Source organism: Drosophila subpulchrella, chromosome 2L (assembly GCF_014743375.2).
Source record: "Drosophila subpulchrella strain 33 F10 #4 breed RU33 chromosome 2L, RU_Dsub_v1.1 Primary Assembly, whole genome shotgun sequence".
Lineage (NCBI taxonomy): Eukaryota > Metazoa > Arthropoda > Insecta > Diptera > Drosophilidae > Drosophila > Drosophila subpulchrella.
This window is the reverse complement of record NC_050610.1, coordinates 13233237-13254420: the sequence shown is the minus strand read 5'-3', so window position 1 is coordinate 13254420 and position 21184 is coordinate 13233237. Positions and strand designations below refer to the sequence as shown.

The 21184-nt window shown below is 40.4% G+C and overlaps 1 protein-coding gene across 1 annotated transcript in view; it reads left to right on the top strand.

The window, feature by feature from the left end:
* The window catches only part of LOC119547520 (protein sax-3), a 43068-nt gene extending 31460 nt beyond the window's left edge, over positions 1-11608 (top strand). Inside the window, exons 9-14 of the mRNA XM_037854414.1 lie at positions 45-447; positions 3875-3970; positions 4054-4300; positions 4396-4559; positions 6329-6614; positions 9006-11608. Coding sequence (XP_037710342.1) covers positions 45-447; positions 3875-3970; positions 4054-4300; positions 4396-4559; positions 6329-6614; positions 9006-10008 — 2199 coding nt within the window. The 3' untranslated portion in view covers positions 10009-11608. The remainder of the gene's footprint in view (positions 1-44; positions 448-3874; positions 3971-4053; positions 4301-4395; positions 4560-6328; positions 6615-9005) is intronic.
* Positions 11609-21184: the final 9576 nt, after the last annotated feature.

The following is a 21184-nucleotide window of genomic DNA, read 5'->3' as shown; positions in this document are numbered from 1 at the left end:
ACATCCCATCCCATTACTCATCGTCGCCTTCCTTACCCATGCAGATCATCAATGGCAAATACGTCGAGGGTTTCTATGTCTATGCGAGACAGTTGCCAAATCCAATAGTCAACAATCCGGCGCCCGTTACGACCAATACCAATCCGCTGCTGGGCTCCGCATCCGCCTCGGCATCCGCATTGATTTCGACAAAGCCAAATATTGCCGCTGCCGGCAAACGTGATGGGGAGACCAACCAGAATGGAGGAGTCGGAGGTGGAGGAGGAACTCCAGCCCCACAGAGCACCAAGTATCGCATGCTGACGATTCTGAACGGAGGTGGCGCCTCATCCTGCACCATCACCGGTCTCGTCCAGTACACGCTGTATGAATTTTTCATCGTGCCATTTTACAAATCCGTCGAGGGCAAGCCGTCGAATTCGCGCATCGCCCGCACCCTTGAAGATGGTGAGTTGAACAACTTTTGAGGGTTACTATAAGGGTTCTTTGAAATACTATTAGCTCCTTTGATATGGGATATTTTGAATGCGTAAGCGTGTACAGTGTGTTTGGGTGGTTAGAAACGGGAAGAAACTCAGATTTCTAATATGAAATCAATTTATCGAAAATATCGATTGAGAAATACCGATTTTTTTTTTACAACCATTGCTTATTATATGTATTCCAATATCGCTTAAAAAATTTCATACCTAAGCTGATTTATTTTCTAGGTTTGTTCGCCTTTTTAGGGTTATCGATTAAATCGATATAAACAAATTTGGGCGGATGAAAAAAAATTCATAACCTATTGATTGCTATCTTTGCAGTCGGGTTTAGCAAACTTCATTTCCGTCATTTCGGATTGTTTTTTCATACTGTCAGTCAGGATTTAGCATCGATTGTCTGCACTGTGTTCTCGGTACTTTCTCCCGCCCGATCTAATGAAGCATGTGCATTAAATCCAGCGCAATCCAACAAACCGTATAAATACCTTTACAAGAAACAACCCCCGTAGCTGCAAGCCAAAGCAACCCCCAACCCCAAAACCCCGAGCCTCATGTGACAAATGCAGAAGGCGGGTTACAGGGCACTTTTTGCATTGCAACAATAACCCAAATTCAATAGAAGGATATGAGCGGTAAAAGGAAAACGGTTGAGCGTATAAAGAGGGAGGCATCCTTTATCCTTGACGGACATCAGCTGGGCTCAATGCGGGTCGCATAATCGCAAATTATTTTTACCAGGGTCGCTCAACCCAAAAAAAAGGGCGTAGACAGTTCGGTAGGTTTATTGGTTACTTTTTTATCGGGGGCCATGTTGTAGGGCGAATAATGGAAAGTATGTCAATCACTGAGCACCGACAAAACGCAAATCATGCGTACGTAAACGCCAAACAATGTTAAAAGGTAGGGATGTCAAATCCACGTGGAAAACAATTGCTCAAGGGGGAGAATCATATCATTTCTAGTTGGGGGACCAAGAAGAGTCTCAAATCAAATGCGGTTTGTGTGCAGAATACTTGATGCTGGCGATTTACATGTGTTATATTCAGGGGAGTTCACTTTGAGGGGCCCAAAGGATTGTCTGCAGTTGATCCCGTGGATTAGGCTATCCAAAAATATCATTGACATTTGGGGAATAAGTCAGATAAGACTGTTTCAAACTTGGCTGGCCAAGAAAAATGCAAACTCAACAGGAAAATAGGAAACTTTCCAGACAGGTTTATCACTTCATTCCATCACCCGTAAAGCTGTTCAGATATAAAAACTTCTGGCAGCACCGAAAGTGCAGAGAAAAGTGAACAATTTCCAATGCGCAAAGGATCTCTCTCAAAGAGGGGAAAAATTAAAAAGAAAATAATTAAAAAACAAAAGCCAGGCAAACAAAGTGGGAAGACCTCTCACAGTGCCGCAGATAAGTCAACAAACGGCAAGGACCGAAATGCAGCAACCGCAGCAGTTTAAAATGCACAAACGTCGCGAATCTCTTTCTGCAAGTCCTGGGATCCACCTGCTTAACCCCTTCTGCACCCTGCTGTCATCAAATCAATCAGCAGCAAAAACTCGACTCAAAGAAATTGCCAACGCAATTGTGTAAAGATAAACAACAATTATTGCTATATGGTATATGAGGCACTCAGTACGTACTACCTACGTAGAATCCACAGCCTTTCACAGTGGGCCACAAAAATGTGCAGTGCTGGCAATGCAAATTTGATGCGCGTTTGCCTAAGCGAGGTGAAAAGGCTGGGACTCCTTACTCCTCCGCAACAGGAAACATTTTTACCCGCGTCGGAAGTTGGCAAATAAAGGTGTGCTCCACTGGGTAAACGTTAGAGGGTAGCCGGAAAGGAGGTTAAAATGTAAGTTTAGAATGCGATTCGAAGACTAGGGAATGCTCTACAGAAGGAAAACGAACTGAATAAATACAAAAATTCAGAAATGTACCATTTCTTAAGGAAATACACCCTCCAATGCCTCTGCTAGCATGCTTTAAGCATGCTTTTATAATAAATTCACTTTTATTGGCCATTTCTCTTGTACGTCCCCTCAAGAAGTTACTCCTCGTTTTGTTAGACACCGAATATGTGAAACAGGGAGTGGTCACTTTATCCATCAGTCACATGCAACCCAATCTGAGTCACATTTGCACTATCAAATTAACCCCCAAGACCACATGAGTCATATTTTCGCACAGACTACCAAATAAAGACTCTATACTGCAATATTTAGATAAGCTGTCTTCGACTGCAGCTGCATTTCGCAGTGATCATATTGCCAATTTGGAGTTTTTCAATTGCTTGCCAGTGTCTGAGACAATTGTCGAATCTCATGTACCCGGGGGTCATTTATGCCACACAATGGCAGATACGTGTTAAGCATCGCGGTGCCTCATCAGCGGAAGAAAAGGCAAAAAAGCAGAAAGCACCAGGAAGAAAGCCAAGGGGGTAGGGTACAAAAAACGCCCGCATAGACAAAAGCACGACAAGCACTTTAGCATGTCGCAATGTCCCCGAGGAAAGGGGGAAAATTCAGCGAGCTGGGTAACAACAAAGCCAAAAAAATACAGAAGAACAACTGCACTCCACTTCACACTCCGCTAGACGTTGCCTATTTAGAGATTTCACTCTTTCTCCCCATTGTTTTCCCGGTCTCCCACTTTTGTCTCGTTGAGAATTTTGCACGTGTGTGTTTATTTAAAGAAATTGCTTCACTCAGCCGCACACACAAAAAGATACAAAACATATGAGAATGGGGTTGGAGAAAGACTGTAGGGGATGAGGGTTGCACTCGGGGAAATAAACAGCTCCGAAACTCTTCAAAAGTAACTACCTGACTGGAGATATATTACAAGTTCATGGTTAACTAAAATAATTATTTTCCTAATAAACACAAATAATACAGGAAACATATAATAAAATCCCACGTTGGGCGCCACAATCTCTAACAACATTACGCGTCGTTAGTTGATTACATTTTGTCCAGTGTACCAACTTGTAAAAAGCGACAGCAGGAAATAAATAAACAAATGAAGATGAGCTGTATGTGTGTGTTGTGAAGTGAGCTGCATCTGGGAGAAAGGAAAGGATTCTTTTGCTGCTTTCCAACTGTTTCCTCTTCTGTACGCACTCGATGTGCAGGCAGGATGTGTCTGAGAAGTACAATGGTCGGGAAACCCTTCAAGCCAACACCCGGAACTAGTTGCAAAAGCAACTTCCCCTTTGAGCCCACACACACTAAATGCTAATTAATTACGGCCACCAAATCTCATTAGAGCGGACGTCAGCTGGGTGACATCACGCACCACAATCAAAAAGCCATTTAACTTTGCTCCTCAATCTACAGCCAAGCTCAAATTCAAATCTAACCCGACCGAAATTCGTTTTCCTTTCCAGTTCCCACTGAGGCACCATATGGAATGGAGGCTCTGCTGCTTAATTCCTCAGCGGTGTTCCTGAAATGGAAGGCTCCGGAACTCAAGGATCGTCATGGTGAGTAAACGAGCTTAGCCATGTTTTATTACACAAAATGTCTTGTTTCTTTTTATCATTAACGTATTTTGTAATATTTTCAGGAGTTCTCTTGAACTATCACGTCATAGTCCGAGGCATTGACACTGCTCACAATTTCTCACGAATTCTGACAAATGTCACCATCGATGCCGCCTCGCCTACTTTGGTTTTGGCCAATCTCACCGAAGGCGTGATGTACACGGTGGGCGTGGCAGCCGGAAATAATGCCGGAGTTGGTCCATATTGCGTCCCAGCCACTTTGCGTTTGGATCCCATCACCAAGCGGCTCGATCCGTTCATCAATCAGCGGTAAGTTGGAGTCCTTTAAGACTTGTCTTTATTATTTTTCGATTTCAACTGTGAGTGGATAATTTCTATTTATAATTTTGGCTTTGTGCTTCCAGCTATCCCATCAATCAGGACCATGTTAACGATGTGCTGACACAGCCCTGGTTCATAATACTCCTGGGCGCCATCCTGGCCATTCTTATGCTGTCCTTTGGCGCAATGGTCTTTGTGAAGCGCAAGCACATGATGATGAAGCAGTCGGCCCTAAACACCATGCGTGGTAAGTACATTGAAAATATTTCCTAACTGGCGCCCAACGTGGGGCATTTCACGGAATTACCACGCTGGGCGCCAAATACTTGTCGCAAATAATTGCTTTTCAACAAGAACATAAGGTTATCTTTTTGGTCGCTTTATTTTTGTAGAGTATTTTAGCGTGAAATAATTTGAAACAAAATAATTTTTGTTTTGGTGTAAACCCTCCGGTATTTCAATATACATATAGGGCGCCAGTGAATATCCGACTCTGTCCCTCAAGCTCTGCATCCGCTGCGAGCTGCTAGTTTTCGTTTCCTTCCTCGCCAGACACGCCACACAAACATTTGCATATATAAATAACGCTAATTCTCCATTGTTGGACAACAACTGGAGCAGGGAGCTGAAATAAAAAAAAACTCAAATAGGTGCGAATAAATATTTTAGCAGGCCGAGCGTAGAGGCCCCGAGCACCAGGCACATCGACACACTCACATGCCACACATAATAGAAATTAACATTTTGCACGTGACGCCAACTTCCCCTAGTTCGCTAGGAATTCCTGGACTCAAACCCCTAATGGCTGCCATTGCAATTATGCATTTAGTTTTGTGTGCATTATTAACCAACAAGTTGTGTGTGTGCCGGTCAGCAGGGCAACAGGATGAGGCGATATATATATATATACTATGGATATAGGAAAGTAAGGGTAGGAGGACCCTCTTGTGGTCTAATTGAAATTAGCAGCATTACGAGGTGAGCGGAGGAGGAGAAAGGCATGGTAGTGGCCTGTTGACTAGGGAATTAGGCATTTTGGCTCACAGGGTTATACTAAATGGTTGTCAAGAGGACCCGGCAAACGGTACTGATTTTTGCCAGCTTTTAAAGGGAAAATACGTTTAATTAGGATTGACTATGTTCAATAGCAATTTGATAAAAAACCAAATGTGTACTTTAATCTTTAAAACTGGCAATGAAGCTGCGCATTTCGCTGTCAAAACTCAGCACTCAACAATAGCGCAGACAAAGCCAAAAAATCCAAATGGTCTGAAGCAGAACGACGGAACAAAAAAAATGTTGCATATTCATGGGCGCCATTTACCATAAACTAAGCTGCAGAGGAGGAGATCAGAATATTCACCTGCAGCCAACTGAAAAAAAAGCTCAAAAATATGAGGGAACACTAGACGGGAGGTGGCGGGCTATAAAACACTCGCTTGATGCTCAGTTATAACCCGGGGACAGTTTAATTGGTTGCATTTTTTATGCCGCACCCGTTGTTGCAGTTGTTGTGCTTTGTGAGCAGGCAATGCAAGTGGAAAATTGACAATAATTTATTTGATTTTGTAGCTGGCAGTCAGAGGGAAATTTTCAGCCGCCACGCCACTGGAAAGGTTAAATATTATTTTAATGCGTTCAATTTATTGCAGTGGCTTTAAACGTTCCAGGAAAATAATAGGGCTGAAAAATACACTTTCGGAGGTTTTTATTTGTTTTAAATGGGAAATATTTATTTACTTTAAAGAGGCTTCTAAAATTCATTTTTTTGGGCATATTCAATATAATGTTAAATAGTGTTTTCCATAAGGTTTCCGTTTCAAATATTTACCAGAATCTCCTGGGCTTAATCCCATCGAAATCCTTTGCGGGAACACACAATTGTCTAGGCAGCTCTTTTATATGTTTTTGTTTAATTTCCGGAAAGCAATTTATTCGGCTCACAATTTGTTGCACCACATTAAATTGCTCTGACTGACTGTCCCCGTTTTCCCCCCATTTTCCTCTCACCTGCAGGCAATCACACGAGCGACGTGCTGAAAATGCCGAGTCTATCGGCTCGCAATGGAAACGGCTACTGGCTGGACTCCTCCACCGGCGGAATGGTGTGGCGCCCCTCGCCCGGCAGCGATTCGCTGGAGATGCAAAAGGATCACATAGCCGACTATGCGCCGGTCTGTGGTGCCCCAGGCTCCCCGGCCGGCGGTGGTGCCGGTTCCGGTGGATCCGGTGGTGCGGGCAGCGGTGCCAGCGGCGGCGATGACATTCATGGAGGACACGGCACCGAACGCAATCAGCAGCGGTAAGTTTAACCCCGAAAAAAACCAATACAACAATAAAAAGGGCAGATAAAGAGGGGGTTCGATAAAAACAACAGCGAGTTGGGGATGCCCTTTCTATAAAAAATTAATATAAATAAGGTACAAATGGTTTAAAAATCCTTATCTTAAATGGATCAAGTTATAATGCAAATATGAAATTATTTTACGGCTTGTCACAAATATTTAAAGCCCCTTTGTAATACAGTTTTTATTTAGGGAAGTCATTAGTTAAAGTTATTAAAATATTATCCAAATCTAGGAATTTTCTTAGTTAATCAGAAGGTTTTGTCTAACCCTAAATCCAATCCAAAACACCTCCTACAAGGATAGAGTGTTCCGACTACCTGGCAGCTCAAAGCGACGACAATAAAAATTCACCAAACTGTGAAATTGCATTTTTCTGCCGCGGCGACTACCAGAAAAAAAGGAGCATCCACAAAAAAAAGGGAAAACATACCGAAAAAGCTCACTTTTCGGTAGAGTTTTTCTTTCATTGTCCCATGGGCCATAGGGAAAATCTAGTTAGGAATAGAAATGTTGGCCACGCTATTTATGTTGATTTTTCCGCCAAAGCCCAGTTGAGTTCGCACCGAAAAAAGAGAGCAATGTAATTATTAGAGGCCTCTGAGGGTCGACTTTAAAACGACTTTAAAGTAATTGGCTAAAAATTGGCATAAGGTTTTGGGGGTTTGGAATAAAATATGCTATGCATAATTTGGCCGCGAATTTTCAATTAGTTTTGTGGTAGATGGCAAATCAAAGTTGAATCCATGTAGCGGTCTTTTCGGCCGAGGGCAATCTAATTTATTTGTCTGGCCCCTGGCAAATGCAGGAAAATAATCAAATGGGGCAGTGAAAATATTGTTTCGACTCGAAAGTGTTTTGGCGCAATGTTTCTGGCATCGAATTGTAATTGTTATTTATTTGCGGCTGATTTTATACTGGCCGCAAATTAAACAAAAATTATTTCGAGTGGTGAGCATATGAATTAAAGTCTAGAGGTTTGAGGAACTTTAATAATCAGGAAGAACAAATATTAGTTCAAGCATACTGAATTATTAAAATACCATTACGTTTACCATAGCTTTTAAAACATAATCGCTTTATCACTGCCAGTAAACCAAGAAAAAATATGATAAAGTCTACTTAATGAAAAACTACCTATATTTATTTTGTGCCAGCCCAGCTGCCGTCCAACAAATGGCAATTAAACGCCAATCAGCTATCAAAAGCCAAAGAGTCAAACTAAAAATAAAGAAATTAAATACCGAGAACGCCAAAGCAGAAATGTTTAATTTAAAAATGCGCTGTCTGCCATTTTTCCAAGCGACTACTGTAAATAAATACGCAGCCCAGATAATTATAATTATTTTTGCACACTTAATTAGCCATTAAAACGCAAATTGAAAATGACTCTCACCTTCCGGGGCGGAGTGTCCAATTTAACAGAAATATTAATAATGATTGCAACAAAATAATAACCATAACAATAAAAGTAATCACACAATAATGAGAGTCATATGCGTCGGGGAAATTCATTTGTGTGCTGACCAGAGGGGAAAATACCCCTCGAAAAAAGAAGTGAAAACTATATTTAAAAGAGACTATTCAGCTTAAGTTCTCTTCACAAAATGGCCTTATGATAATTAATTCGTTTAAAATTTTTAAATGCTTTTTGCCCCGTTGAGCCAGACATTTGACAAGCTCATTACTATTCCATGTACAGGACCAACTTTCATTCCACGGCGCCACTCATTAAGGGCATTAAAAGCCTTCTATGTGGAGTGGTTTGGGCTTTATCCCCTTCGCCATGGCAACTCCATCAATGCGCCATATATTTTTACAAGCTTTTCAGAGTTTTAAAATCGCTTTTTCCCTTTTGAGTGGGGGGTGGTGTTCCGCGATGGCCCCCGCCAGGTTAATCCGCTTTCAGTATTTAAATACGAAAATAATGCTAAAAATGTGAGAATGAAAGGGGGTCGCTCGGTGGTCTGGAAATTGGGGCTGCTTTTCGGAAAACCCAGAATTTTCACCTTTGTTTTAAGCTGGTAATTTATTTAATGGATGTAAGGATAACCGTCTCTAGCACTATTTTGCCACCTGATCTTGTGTATGTGGATTTTCCCAAATATATGTATGGGAAATCCCAACTAAATTCACATATTTTCCGCTTGGAAAAGCACGCAGCAGCAGTCGTTCCCCGACCGAAAATGCAAATTTCCGCCGAGCCATAAATTGCAGAAATTTATAACCAAAGTGGGCGAGCATAGTAGAGCCACTGGGTCAGAGGAATATTGTAATAAACAAGCCAAGTAATAACCGAGTATTTTTTGGTGTTTCAACTCTGTTTGTTTTTATCTGTTCATTTGCAGGTACGTGGGCGAGTACTCCAACATACCGACCGACTATGCCGAAGTGTCCAGTTTTGGCAAGGCACCCAGTGAATATGGGCGGCATGGTAATGCCTCCCCGGCCCCCTATGCCACCTCTTCGATTTTGAGTCCCCACCAGCAGCAGCAGCAACCTCGTTATCAACAGCGACCAGTTCCCGGCTATAACCTCCAGCGTCCCATGCATCCGCACTACCAACAGCAGCAGCAGCAGCAACAGCAGCAACAGGCACACCAGCAACATCAGGCGCACCAGCAACTGCCCCCCAGCAACATCTATCAGCAAATGTCCACCACCAGCGAGATATATCCCACGAATACCGGGCCACCGCGCTCCGTCTACTCCGAGCAGTATTACTATCCCAAGGACAAGCAAAGGCACATCCATATCACCGAGAATAAGTTGAGCAACTGTCATACTTATGAGGCGGCTCCGGGGGCCAAGCAGTCCTCGCCCATCACCTCGCAATTTGCGAGTGTGAGGCGTCAGCAATTGCCGCCGAACTGCAGTATTGGTAGGGATAGTGCCCGCTTCAAGGTGCTGAACACGGATCAGGGCAAGAACCAGCAGAATCTCCTGGATCTCGATGGTTCCTCGTTGTGCTACAATGGACTGGCGGACTCTGGTTGCGGTGGTTCCCCCTCACCGATGGCCATGCTGATGTCACACGAGGATGAGCACGCTCTGTACCACACGGCGGATGGGGAACTGGACGACATGGAGCGACTGTATGTCAAGGTGGACGAGCAACAGCCTCCGCAGCAGCAGCAGCAGCTGATGCCACTGGTTCCCCAACATCCAGCGGATGGACATCTGCAGTCCTGGCGAAACCAGAGCACACGGGGCAGTCGGAAGAATGCCCAGGAGGTCAGCAAGGAGCCGAATGAGTTGATCTACGCCCCCGGAAGTGTGGCCAGCGAAAGGAGTCTGCTGAGCAACTCGGGCAGTGGCACCAGCAGCCAGCCGGCTGGCCACAATGTCTGACCTTTGCCCTCTGGTTCAGCCCTGGGCCAGTCGCAATCCAAATCCAAGTCCCAAACGCAGTCCCAGAGCGATCTGCAGTCCCAGGAGCAACTTTATGCCCGGGAAGTAAGGGAACTACTCGCCTGGTGCGAACGCTTCAACAACGGAGGAGTGGAGAACTTTGAGTAGGTTGGGAAAGGGTATTTGGAAAGGGGAGGTGCCAAGGGAAAGGGTATGCGATGGGAAAGGAGTACTGATTTAAAAGCTAGGAAGGAGCGCCAGGGGATCGAATGAAATCGACTTGATGTAGTAAAGTGGTTTCGTTTTCTTGCAGTTTTTGTTTTTATTTAATTTTCTTGAACATTCGTTTCGTGTTCGATTTCCTTTAAATTAATAATTTTAAATGGAACAAAATAATTGTTTTTATGATCATACAGCAAAAGGAATCACTTTAATTTACAGAAAATCAAATTTAATCTTGTTCCCCTGGCTGCATTTGTCACAAACGAAAATGTGACCAAGACTGAGACTGACAGAGTGCGAGAATCGTGTGAGAATTACTTTTAATTTGATTAGTATTACAAGGTTTCGTTTCTATATGAAGAAAAGCCGAGCTCTCTGAACTTTTGAGCCATCGGCCCTATGCTAGTGATAGACATATTACCCTATTTCTCCATCTCTCCTACTCTATCTATCTCTAACTCGCGCTAAATCTCTGACTAAGAAACTGCTTTCGTTATCACACTCTAGGCTAAGATTAGATATAGCAAGATCATTGTAAATTAAAGAAAAAAGTATGATAAGTTCCTCCAAGTATGCAGACGATGATAGCCAAAACGCTGCGTTAGCTTTAGATTATATGGAAACCCAATTTAGATAGAACGATGGGCAGCATTTTGTTTGTTACTTAAGGGTTCGTAATTAGGCTTAGAGTTCAGACAGATACCGATTCAATACCCATGAATGTTTATCCACTAAGTGTACATATTGTACTAGCACTAGCTGTAGTTAATCGTATGTACGTGTATGTATCTCTATAAATATCAAATGAATTATTCAACCTAATTATGCAAATGTGAACACAAATGAGTAGACATAACAAATAATACTTAAACATAAAGAGTAACGGACAAGTGAATAAATTGTGCATATAGTAATTTAAACTGTAATAATTATAGCAGCCCACACGCCCCATTAATTAGTTGTTGTTTAAATACCCATATACATGCATACACACTTATATAACCCATTTAGTAATAGAAACTGCATTAAAAAATACCACCAAGGCATATATGAAAAACAATCCTTCAATTTTGAGCCAAGAAAAGCAAGAAAATCCTTTTTGTTCCCTTCTTTGGTTCGCACTAATGAACTGTATGAAAAGGCAGCCAATTAAATATATATAGGTATATCCATCGATTTAAGCCGAAGTCTGCGTTGAGGACTTTCAGCGAACACAAGTTCATTTAGCATGTTGTTTATCGCACCCCGAAAATGATGGAAATTAAGTGCATTTTGTATGTGTGTCTATGCGTAATTGTAATTATTGATATTGAATACGTATTTACAATGTAGCAATTACAAAAGCAAAATAAAAAAATGCCATAATTATGAAATTAAAACCAACAAAAACGATAGTGTGTTTACTTTTTGGATTATGTTGACTTTGCTTTGGGTAAATAGTGAACAGCTGAAATTATGGAATTTGTTGCGGTGAGTATTTGTTTGTTATTAAGGTAGATGATGTTTAATTTTTAAAGGCATCGAGTTTGTCTCATGGATATGCAACTTTTCATTTCATTTTATTTGAAGGCTTTGTAAGGTAGGCAACACAATGACCTTTAATAAAACCACAAAATCCGTTTCTCTAGGTTTGCTAATTGAAAAGTCACAACTTGCCACCTGTGACTATATCCCCTTCAACGATTTCCCTTTCCAAAAAATTCCACCAATTTGCTCACCCCTTTTATGGCGCGACTAATTTCAGCAACCAACGCGCTTTTAATTAGCTGCAAACTCCAGGACCCAAATTATGCATGACTCTCAATGGATTGCATGGGTTGGTGTTTTGGTGTGTGGGGCGACCGCGCCCATTTTAACTACAAAATAATTACGTGCTAGGCAATTAATGGCCCAAAGGGGTTAGAGTTACAAAAATTCGGTAATTTTTTACCCCTCGAAGCTTCCACGTGCGCCATGTGGCAACATCCGGCGGCCATTTGTTGCAAATCGACAACCATTTCCGGTGCATGAAATTCCGGCCGGAGAGTGAGTGCGGCAAGCGGAACAACATTTGTGAGTTGCGGTTTTTTAATGGGAAAAAGAAGCCATCATATTGTAATTTAATCAGCTAAAGCAGAAGGGCAAAAATACGTGGAAGATGAAAAGAAGGCATTTAAATGGTAATTATTTAAAAAACGTTTTTTTTTTATAAATGTTCTTAAAATAACAGCCTTTGCTTCAGCATTATTTAAAATATATCCTACATACATACTACCTTATCATCTGCTTGGTAAAAGATTATCTCAGTTTGGCAATCTAAAGCTGGTCTAATAAATGTATAATCATTTAATGGCTTATGTGGCAATACAAAAAGTCATTGTTTATCTTGTGCTCGGGGCAAAGCAAATCAGCCAGTCAGCCAGCCTCGAACATCAAACATCCTCTTAAAAGATCCCAATAGACGGATGGGACTTTGGTGGGGCAACAGATGCGTTCGGCTTCAACTTGTCACCTAACGTTTAACGATAAATTTGCTGACAGCGACAACGGATAATTAGTTTCACTAACGAGAAAACTTCCACTGGCTCGAACCACCACACACATGGCACACAATTGGAGACCCTGTCCTAATGCAACATGTTAACCCAGGGAGCAGGATCGCAGAGGACAACAAGGGACTCGCTCCGCTGAGCTGAGTTGATTCCACCGAATCGACGATATAGCAACAGGATGGTCCATTCCCATGCTTCAGTGCATCGTTCTCCTTGAGCTAATAAAATGATTATGTGTTATTTTTATGCTGACAGCACAGGGGAATGGATTCGAGAAGTGTGGGGATGCGGATGAGGACGAGAAGAGGACTTTCCGGGACAGACTCCTGTCGGCAATTGCCCATGATTGTTTACATATTAATCGCAACTTTTAATGGGCAGTAAAACCATTTTTGTTCGAGCGTTTACATAATTGAACTGGCTTATATTAAGCTCTGGGGAATATTTAAGCGGCAATGTAATATGCGATGATGGAAAGTTTGGTTTTAGGAGTTAACTGGAAATGTAATTGAGGCTGGTTAAAAATGGGTTATTAAAATATATAAATATATTTGGAACTTAGATTGCATTTAAAAACAAAGTTGATAGGGTTTTATATTTTTTTTGTAGTTTCCAAAGCAATTTTAATGCCCAACCAAGCCCTTTAATTTTGTATGGAATCTTGCAGATTTAATTAATTGATAGATTCAGCAAATACTCCGTTCAATCAACTTGAAAGTGCATTACCTTAAACTCGATGAGCAACTTGAGAACTGTTTAACTAAATTAACAATTCCAGGCATGGAGACTTTTCAAGTCCGCCCCCTCGTAATCCCCCATTGAGTTGAAATTTTTTATTGTTAGGTGAATGGCAAACAAACAAACAAATAAACGGGCGAACAAAACGCACGACAGTCACAGGACGAAGGACGAAGGACAACAACGGAAGCTGGCAAACAAGCGGAAGGCTCTTCTGGCACTCAACTAATGGCAGCATAATGCGTTTATTGTGGGGGACACAACGGCCGACGGGGGATGGGAGCTGGAATGGGAACCAGCTGGGGAATCCCCCAAAGAAGTGATAACCCAGCGCAAATGTCAACGCAAAAGTCAATCAATGCATTGATGCTGAGCAGATGAGTGGAGGCTGGGGGCGTGGCAGGGGCGAAGTGGGCCGGACTCCATCCCCAGGGGGTGGTGGGCGTGGCAGACACAAACAGGGGACTTTACAGTGAAAAAAATGGCAGTCCTTATTCAAAATTTGTTAAAAAGGAAATATTAAAAACAGGGCTTAATTTTTAAAACAATTAATTTGGATTATTTTTTAATGACAAGTTTCTTGCGATAAGGAAACTGTAGAAAACGAATAACATTTTAAAAACAACATTTTTGAAAGTGTTATTTTAAAAAGCCTTACAAAGTTCTATTTCAATAAATGTAAAAAAAAAATCTAATCAAAACTCGACCTATGCTATATTAAATATTTTATTTCAGTGCAATGAGCATGTTTGCTTGTTCTAAAGTACGCACTTTTCAATGGACCAAACACAGACACAAGTCAGACAGAGCGCATTCAAAATCAATTCAATTGAAAAACATTTTCTCCTCCTGTTTTCTTTTTTTGTTTCCTTTCTCTTCCTTTTTTGAAGGGTTGACTTTTCACTCTGTGTTTTCCTATTTTTGTAGTTTTTTTTTTTGGATAGTCTGCGATGTCATCGCCGCTTTTTTGTTAGCTGAAAAATCACTTTGAGAGCTTACAAAGTTCAACCAAAATTGTGTACAATTTCGTTTTCGGGTGGAAATGAATGATTTCCGCGATGCATTCAAAACGTTAATGAGACGTAATGTGATGGCCGTGACGCGGATGAATCCCATTTCTCAGTGGGCCACTCATGGATCGAGTTCTCTATTCTATGCTGTCTCATCAAGTTGGACAATTAATTGCCAGAGACGCCCTCGTCGACAATCGTCGTCGTTTGTCAAAAACTTTGTTGCATACTTAGTGGCAGCCAGATATTGTATATAGTATATACAAGGGGCCAGAGATTGCCACATCATCATGCAAATGCCTCGCCAGTTTTCAGATACTTATAGCTCATTAAGCATAGAGCTCTGGCATCGGGCCCACGGAATTTGCCCAGTCATGCCACGCCCACATAATGACTAAGCCCCCATAGACCGACCGACTGACTGACAAATTTTCACAGCTCAACGCTTATTAAACTCGCCTGAAAAGTTCAATTAGCTTGGGGGATATTATGGCTTAGAGGGAGGAAAGTGACAGAGATTGAAAGTCGCTGTGCTAAAATTATTTTTAAAATACAAGAGCAAGATTTTAAAAAGAACCATTACCAATTACTTAAGTAACAATCTTCATTATTTTCAAAAAAATATATAATAATAAACAATGAGGAGGCTACTTTCTTTACAAAATATATCTAAATGATGTCCTCCCAACTTAATCCAATAACTCCATTTAAGTTCAAAGACACTATTTTCGAGGAGTTCAATTAATTACCCCCACTCTAATAAGCAGACCCAAACCAAAATGTTTTGTTAGAATTTTGGAAAATCTTTTTCGGACAGGCAGCAGGACATTTGTCACACGCTCGCTTTCACCAGCTCCATCATCATCTTGATTTGGGTGGCCATTCATCCATCCATTCGCTACCCTTATCCCGATCCTTATGTTGATGCTGGTGCCCTGAGCTGAGATTTTCAATATTAATTGCGCAGCTTCGGAGGTCCGACGAAGACGGATAAGATGGGTATGGGTTGGGGTCGACTGGGGGTCAGGTCAGGTCGAAACCAGCACAAAGGACACGCCGACTGACCCCTGTCCTTTCCCCTGAGCTTGACTTTTGATGAATGGCCAAGAATTCGGCATGACATGAATGAGCATTTTAAATAAATTAGTTGTATTCGAGACGCATTTCTTTTGGCCTGATTGAGTCCTTTGATTAGCTGGCTATAAATCAAAGGAAGATCTCGAGAAATGTGGCACATTAATTTAACAAATATGCCATTGTGGAAAATAAAGAGGTCTTTTAAGATGCCCTACAAGATTAAGATGTATAGTTTAGAACTTTCCATAAGGTTTTTTAAAGAAACTAAATTTTAAGGCTATATCAGGATTCAAAATCAACCACATGAATGCCACTAAAATACACTTAACTTTAATCCCGCTCAAGATTTATGCCTGGAGGTTATTAATTAAGACAATAAGCCGGCATAAAAATTGTTATAAGTTAATTAAGCTAAATGAAAAGCTCTTAAGCATCGAGCTCTAGACGTCGCCGCTCAAGGTGAAGACGGAGCATAAAAGTGCCGGGAGATAAATTTGATATAAGCAGTATACCCAGACGAGGGACCAAGAGGAAGACAAATGTCTGGCAATTTGGCTAAATGGCAAACTTGGCCAAGTAAAACATGCACGGGAGCATAATCAAGACAATAATTATTATTGTCATGTGTGTATTTTTGGTGCCCAGCACAGACGACCCAGGACGAGGGAACTTCTCCCCGAAACTTTGGTTTGCCGTCTGTCTGGCACTCATCTTTCCAGATCTCCAGATCCCTCTGTTTTTCCCTCGCCCGACTGACTGACAACGTGTGTTAATTATGGCCATCTGTGCGAGGAGCCTCGAGTTTGAGTTGAGTTTGAGTTTCGTTTCGGTTCGTTCTGGTCCTGGGCCCAAATCGCATTAGGGAAATTACCCTGAATGGCGAATACCTGGGCAGACATAAATAGTTCTGTTGTTTTGGCCATTGTCTGTCTGGGAGCTGCTTAAAGGCTTTCCAGCTTATTTCCACAACGCATGGAACAATCTCTAGTTTTTGCCTAATTAGGCGTTGAAATTGGCATGCTCTTGTTAAAGGAATCAATGGAATCTTCTCTCCTAGTTAGTTATGGTTAAATAAATAGACAAAGCTAGTTAATACACTTAAGAAAATATATACAGCTGTTTAAACCCCATATCGGATATATTTTATAAATCGGTTTCTAGAGATAAATTAAAAACACAATAAATTATTGTTAAAGGTAGTACTCTAAGCTTTTATATGATAAAAATGTTTTCGAATACTTTAAGATGGCCTCGAAATATTATATTTTCCGTGTACCCAGCTCGATAACCAATCTTTAACCGCTTAAGTTAGCTCGAAAAGCTCAGTGGTATAGATACTTCGTGAAAAGCCAGCTGAGGAGCTATAATTAAATTGATGTACGCACGGTCACGCCTGCGGCATAATTGACTTGTCTTGACCTCAAAGTCCTGACCAAGCATCCACAGAACCGGGCCCAAACACTTTGCCCAACTCGGGGGGACACAAATTCATTTTGGCCCCCTCCACTAATTGCTATTGACAGTTATGGTTAGGCTACAAACAACAGGATGATTAAATATTTAATGAGTCTGAGTGGCGGAATGTTCGGAAAGGGATAGGAAATTTCCCCGGGCTAACCACAATCCATCAGTTTGTACTCACTCGACTCACTTTCTAGGAAAAATCAAAGATTTTGGTCTGACCAAAATGTATAAAAAAACTGCCAGCAGGCATTTTCAGTCGACCCTTGTAGTAGATTTGTTTGATTTACCCAACCTTTGGGCAAGTATGGAAATTTGTTGTTCAACTTGTTGCTAAATACACAGATATAATTTAATTACAAAGTTCTACGAACGGAATTTAAACGTATTTTGTGTGGAAAATTTGCAGAAACTGAAAATATCTCAAGGTGTTGGGTAAGTGCAGCCGCAGGCTATCCAAAATCAAAAGCTGACAGCTGCTCGAGTGCTCTTCGCTGCTTAGTGAAAAGTGAAATGATATTTGGAGGGCTTAATGTTTAAGGAGAAGTCTAGAAATGGGCTGGACATTTAAGAAAAGCCAAAATATTTTTCCAGTCTGATATATTTCATATTTTGTGTGCTTAACGCAGCCTGAAATAAGATGGTAAATACCCTGAAAGAGGGTAAACCAAATTGGGAAATAAATTATGTTCCAACAAAAAAGTCTTAAGTATTTTTTTATTTTAAAATATTAGATAGAACAAACAAAAATATTATATTCATGTGCATAAGATTTTTATAGGTTTTCATAGAAACAAAGAAAAGAAAATATGAAATAAAGAGTACCCCAGTCTGCGATTTTCCTATTAGGACTTTTTCCCAAAACACCCGTCGTTTTGTTGTATCCATTGCTGATGTTTGTAATTCGAGCTTAGTGTAATGGAATTTTTAAGCGAATGTCACAGAAATGCACAAAGTACAATGAGACAACAAGCTGCTCAAATATGCAAAGACTTTTACCCTGAGCACATGCAGACTTACAGGACACCTTACAGCTTATTACGTTCACGCAGCCAAGGAAATCCCTTTCCCCAACCCGCCCCTTCTCTTCGAGGACTCCCCGCTGAACTTGCAACATGGGGAGCTGGAAAAAAATGGAACTTATTTTCGTAGACAAGAGCGAATCTTGTGTTTATTTGCGCTTATATGCACATCATCTATCATCTATCATCAGGTGGTGTGTGGGCGAAATGGCTCCACTTTTCCTTTTCCTTAGCCCATTTCCTTCCTTTCCCCCACTTTCCAAAGCTGCATCAATTTTCCCGTTGCCATTATTATGATTGTTATTAACTTAAATAGAAAATACTTGACTGTTTCATAAATCTCACCCACTCGGTTGGCCCGCTGAGAGGCGAAGGAAGAGGATTCTGAAGTTGGGGTCTCGCTGCGTCAAGTAGATTTATGTTGCTGCTGCTGTTTTGTCGTGTGGTGATGAGTTCCCTTTTGATTTATATGGCGAGGAAAACTGGTACACAGGAAGTTAAGTTAACCCACCCACGAAAGAATAGAACATCTGGTGGGATAATATTTAAATCATCTATTGAGGAGAGTAAAGAATGAAGTTAGGGGATCTTTAAGGTTGTAGTGCTACATTTAGTTTTTTTAAAAACACTTATATTTTGAGACAGATTTTAAGCTAAGGGATTCCTGATAGCACTTCTTGGATTTTTAAAATATCAATATACATCCTTATAAATATGTCTTAAATCATTTCTTTTAATATAATATATTTAAAAGTTTTAACTGCAAACTTTTTGACATAGCGGTATTCCTGATAGGAAGATTTTAATGTACCACAGTTGCCACTTCTTTTTTTAATTATCTAAATATATCTTTATAAGGATGTATATATAAATATATTTTCAATATAATAATATATTATATAATATAATATATTTCTAAGCCTTAAGGAAAATGTACATTTTTTTCAACGCATTCCTTTTGTCATCTTCACAAGTGATTTATATAATAACAATAACATTAAAAATATAATTTAAATTAGGGGTAAGCATTTTTTAGTTTCCTGCTTTTACACTGGTCGGCATATGTATTTTGACAAAATAAAAGTTAAGTATACTCATAACTTGAATATACTTCTTGTAAACTATAGGCATCAATGGAAAGGTAATTTCAATGCCGTTTGAATGATACAATACATTTCTTTACCCATTCAGTACTTATTGAAAAGGACGAATTTGTGTAAATCAACTTTGAAATTTTTAAAAAAAACTTTTTTCCTCGTCTTGAAAACTTAAATTTTTTGATGCAAAAAGTTTCTTCAAACAAAAACAATAGTAACTGCAAAAAGAATTTTTCAAAAATCATTTTTCTTATATTTTTTATGAATTTTTGAAAATGCTTAAAAACAGGCATTTGAGCCATATTTTTCTCTTTTTCATACAAATTTTTTCCGACATTGTCACCTTCAAAAAATCATAAAAAATATAAGGAAAATGATTTTTGAAAAATTCTTTTTGCAGTTACTATTATTTTTGTTTGAAGAAACTTTTTGCATCAAAAAATTTAAGTTTTCAAGACGAGGAAAAAAGTTTTTTTTAAAAATTTCAAAGTTGATTTACACAAATTCGTCCTTTTCAATAAGTACTGAATGGGTAAAGAAATGTATTGTATCATTCAAACGGCATTGAAATTACCTTTCCATTGATGCCTATAGTTTACAAGAAGTATATTCAAGTTATGAGTATACTTAACTTTTATTTTGTCAAAATACTTATGCCGACCACTGTACTTAAAGTTTATAATAATTCATAGTAATATTAGCTATACCCCATAAAGTGATCTACAAGCTAGCTCACTTGAAAACCCAAACCTCCTAACTTCCTTAACTGATTAAATATCTCCCAACTGTTTGTGCCCACCACCAAGACCGCAGAATTCAATTAAAGCGTTTTGCGTTTCACCTCAGGAATTAGGCAAACTAATTGGCCGCAGTCTCTGGGAGCGAAAGAAAAGCAGCCTTTTCCACTCTTTTGCCGACAAAGAGTGCGTCTGAAGGCGCTGAAAACTTTTAATAAATCCGCAAATTACTTTATAAGCAACTCGTTTTCGGGCTGCTTATTTTGTTTGCTCGGTGGGATGACAATGAGCGCGATAAGAACTTGGCATAAACAAGTCCAAAGCCCAGAGCCCAGGGCAGTGTAAACTGCCGAGGATGGGGCTGAAATTAAGGCAGATGGCCGAAGGATGAAAGGAAAATGCGTCCAGTCAGGATATACTATATAGCATAAACCCACCCATTCACACAACACGTTGACTGCCGCGTTGGCAATTTTTATTTAGCTTTTGTAAGTTAATTTGTGCACTATTGTCCTGCAGGACCCGCCGACTGAAACGTTTGCCTTTTGCACTTTGCTCCTTTGGCTTCCTTTATATTATTCTTTTTCCTCCTTTTTTAATGTAATTCAATTTCAATGAAATTTAATCGTCCGTACATGGCAGTGACCATACCAGCCTCCACAATCCACCCAGCCTTTTAACATTATTTGCGTCATTTTGTGGTGGTTAATTTCAGTGCAACGCTTTTACTATTCAATTATGTTGCCGCTTGTCGCCTCATTCGCGGCATTTTTTATGCACTCTTGTTTGTGATGAGAGCAGTTCCCTTCGCTTCGGGAAACTTCCTGCCCCATTGTCCTGCTAATGCCGGCCTGTCCTGTTTGTCATCCCGCGTGTCCTGCGTCCTTGTTGTGCTCTTTTCATTGTTATGAAAAATTAAATGGGCATAAATCATGCTAATGGCGCATTCAAAATTTATTATGCTTTAAAGCCCCGCCAAACACACAGTCCACCATCAATTTATTTATGTATTTGCAATTATTTCTGCATGGGGTGGAATTGGTTCCAAGTATTGAATGGCTTTTTTTTTTGGCTTGAGCTCGGTGTGGGCTAGTACGGTTGATCTCATCTCGATTTCAATTAGATGATTGTTAGAATGTGAGGATATTTTTATGGGGTAAAACATTAGGAAAGCTGATGATGTCAGCAGGGCTGCAAATGGGGTGATGAATTGTCTTAAGTGCAATTTTACACTCACTCTTCGAATTGATGAAACAAAAAATATTTCTGTGTGAGGTTTAA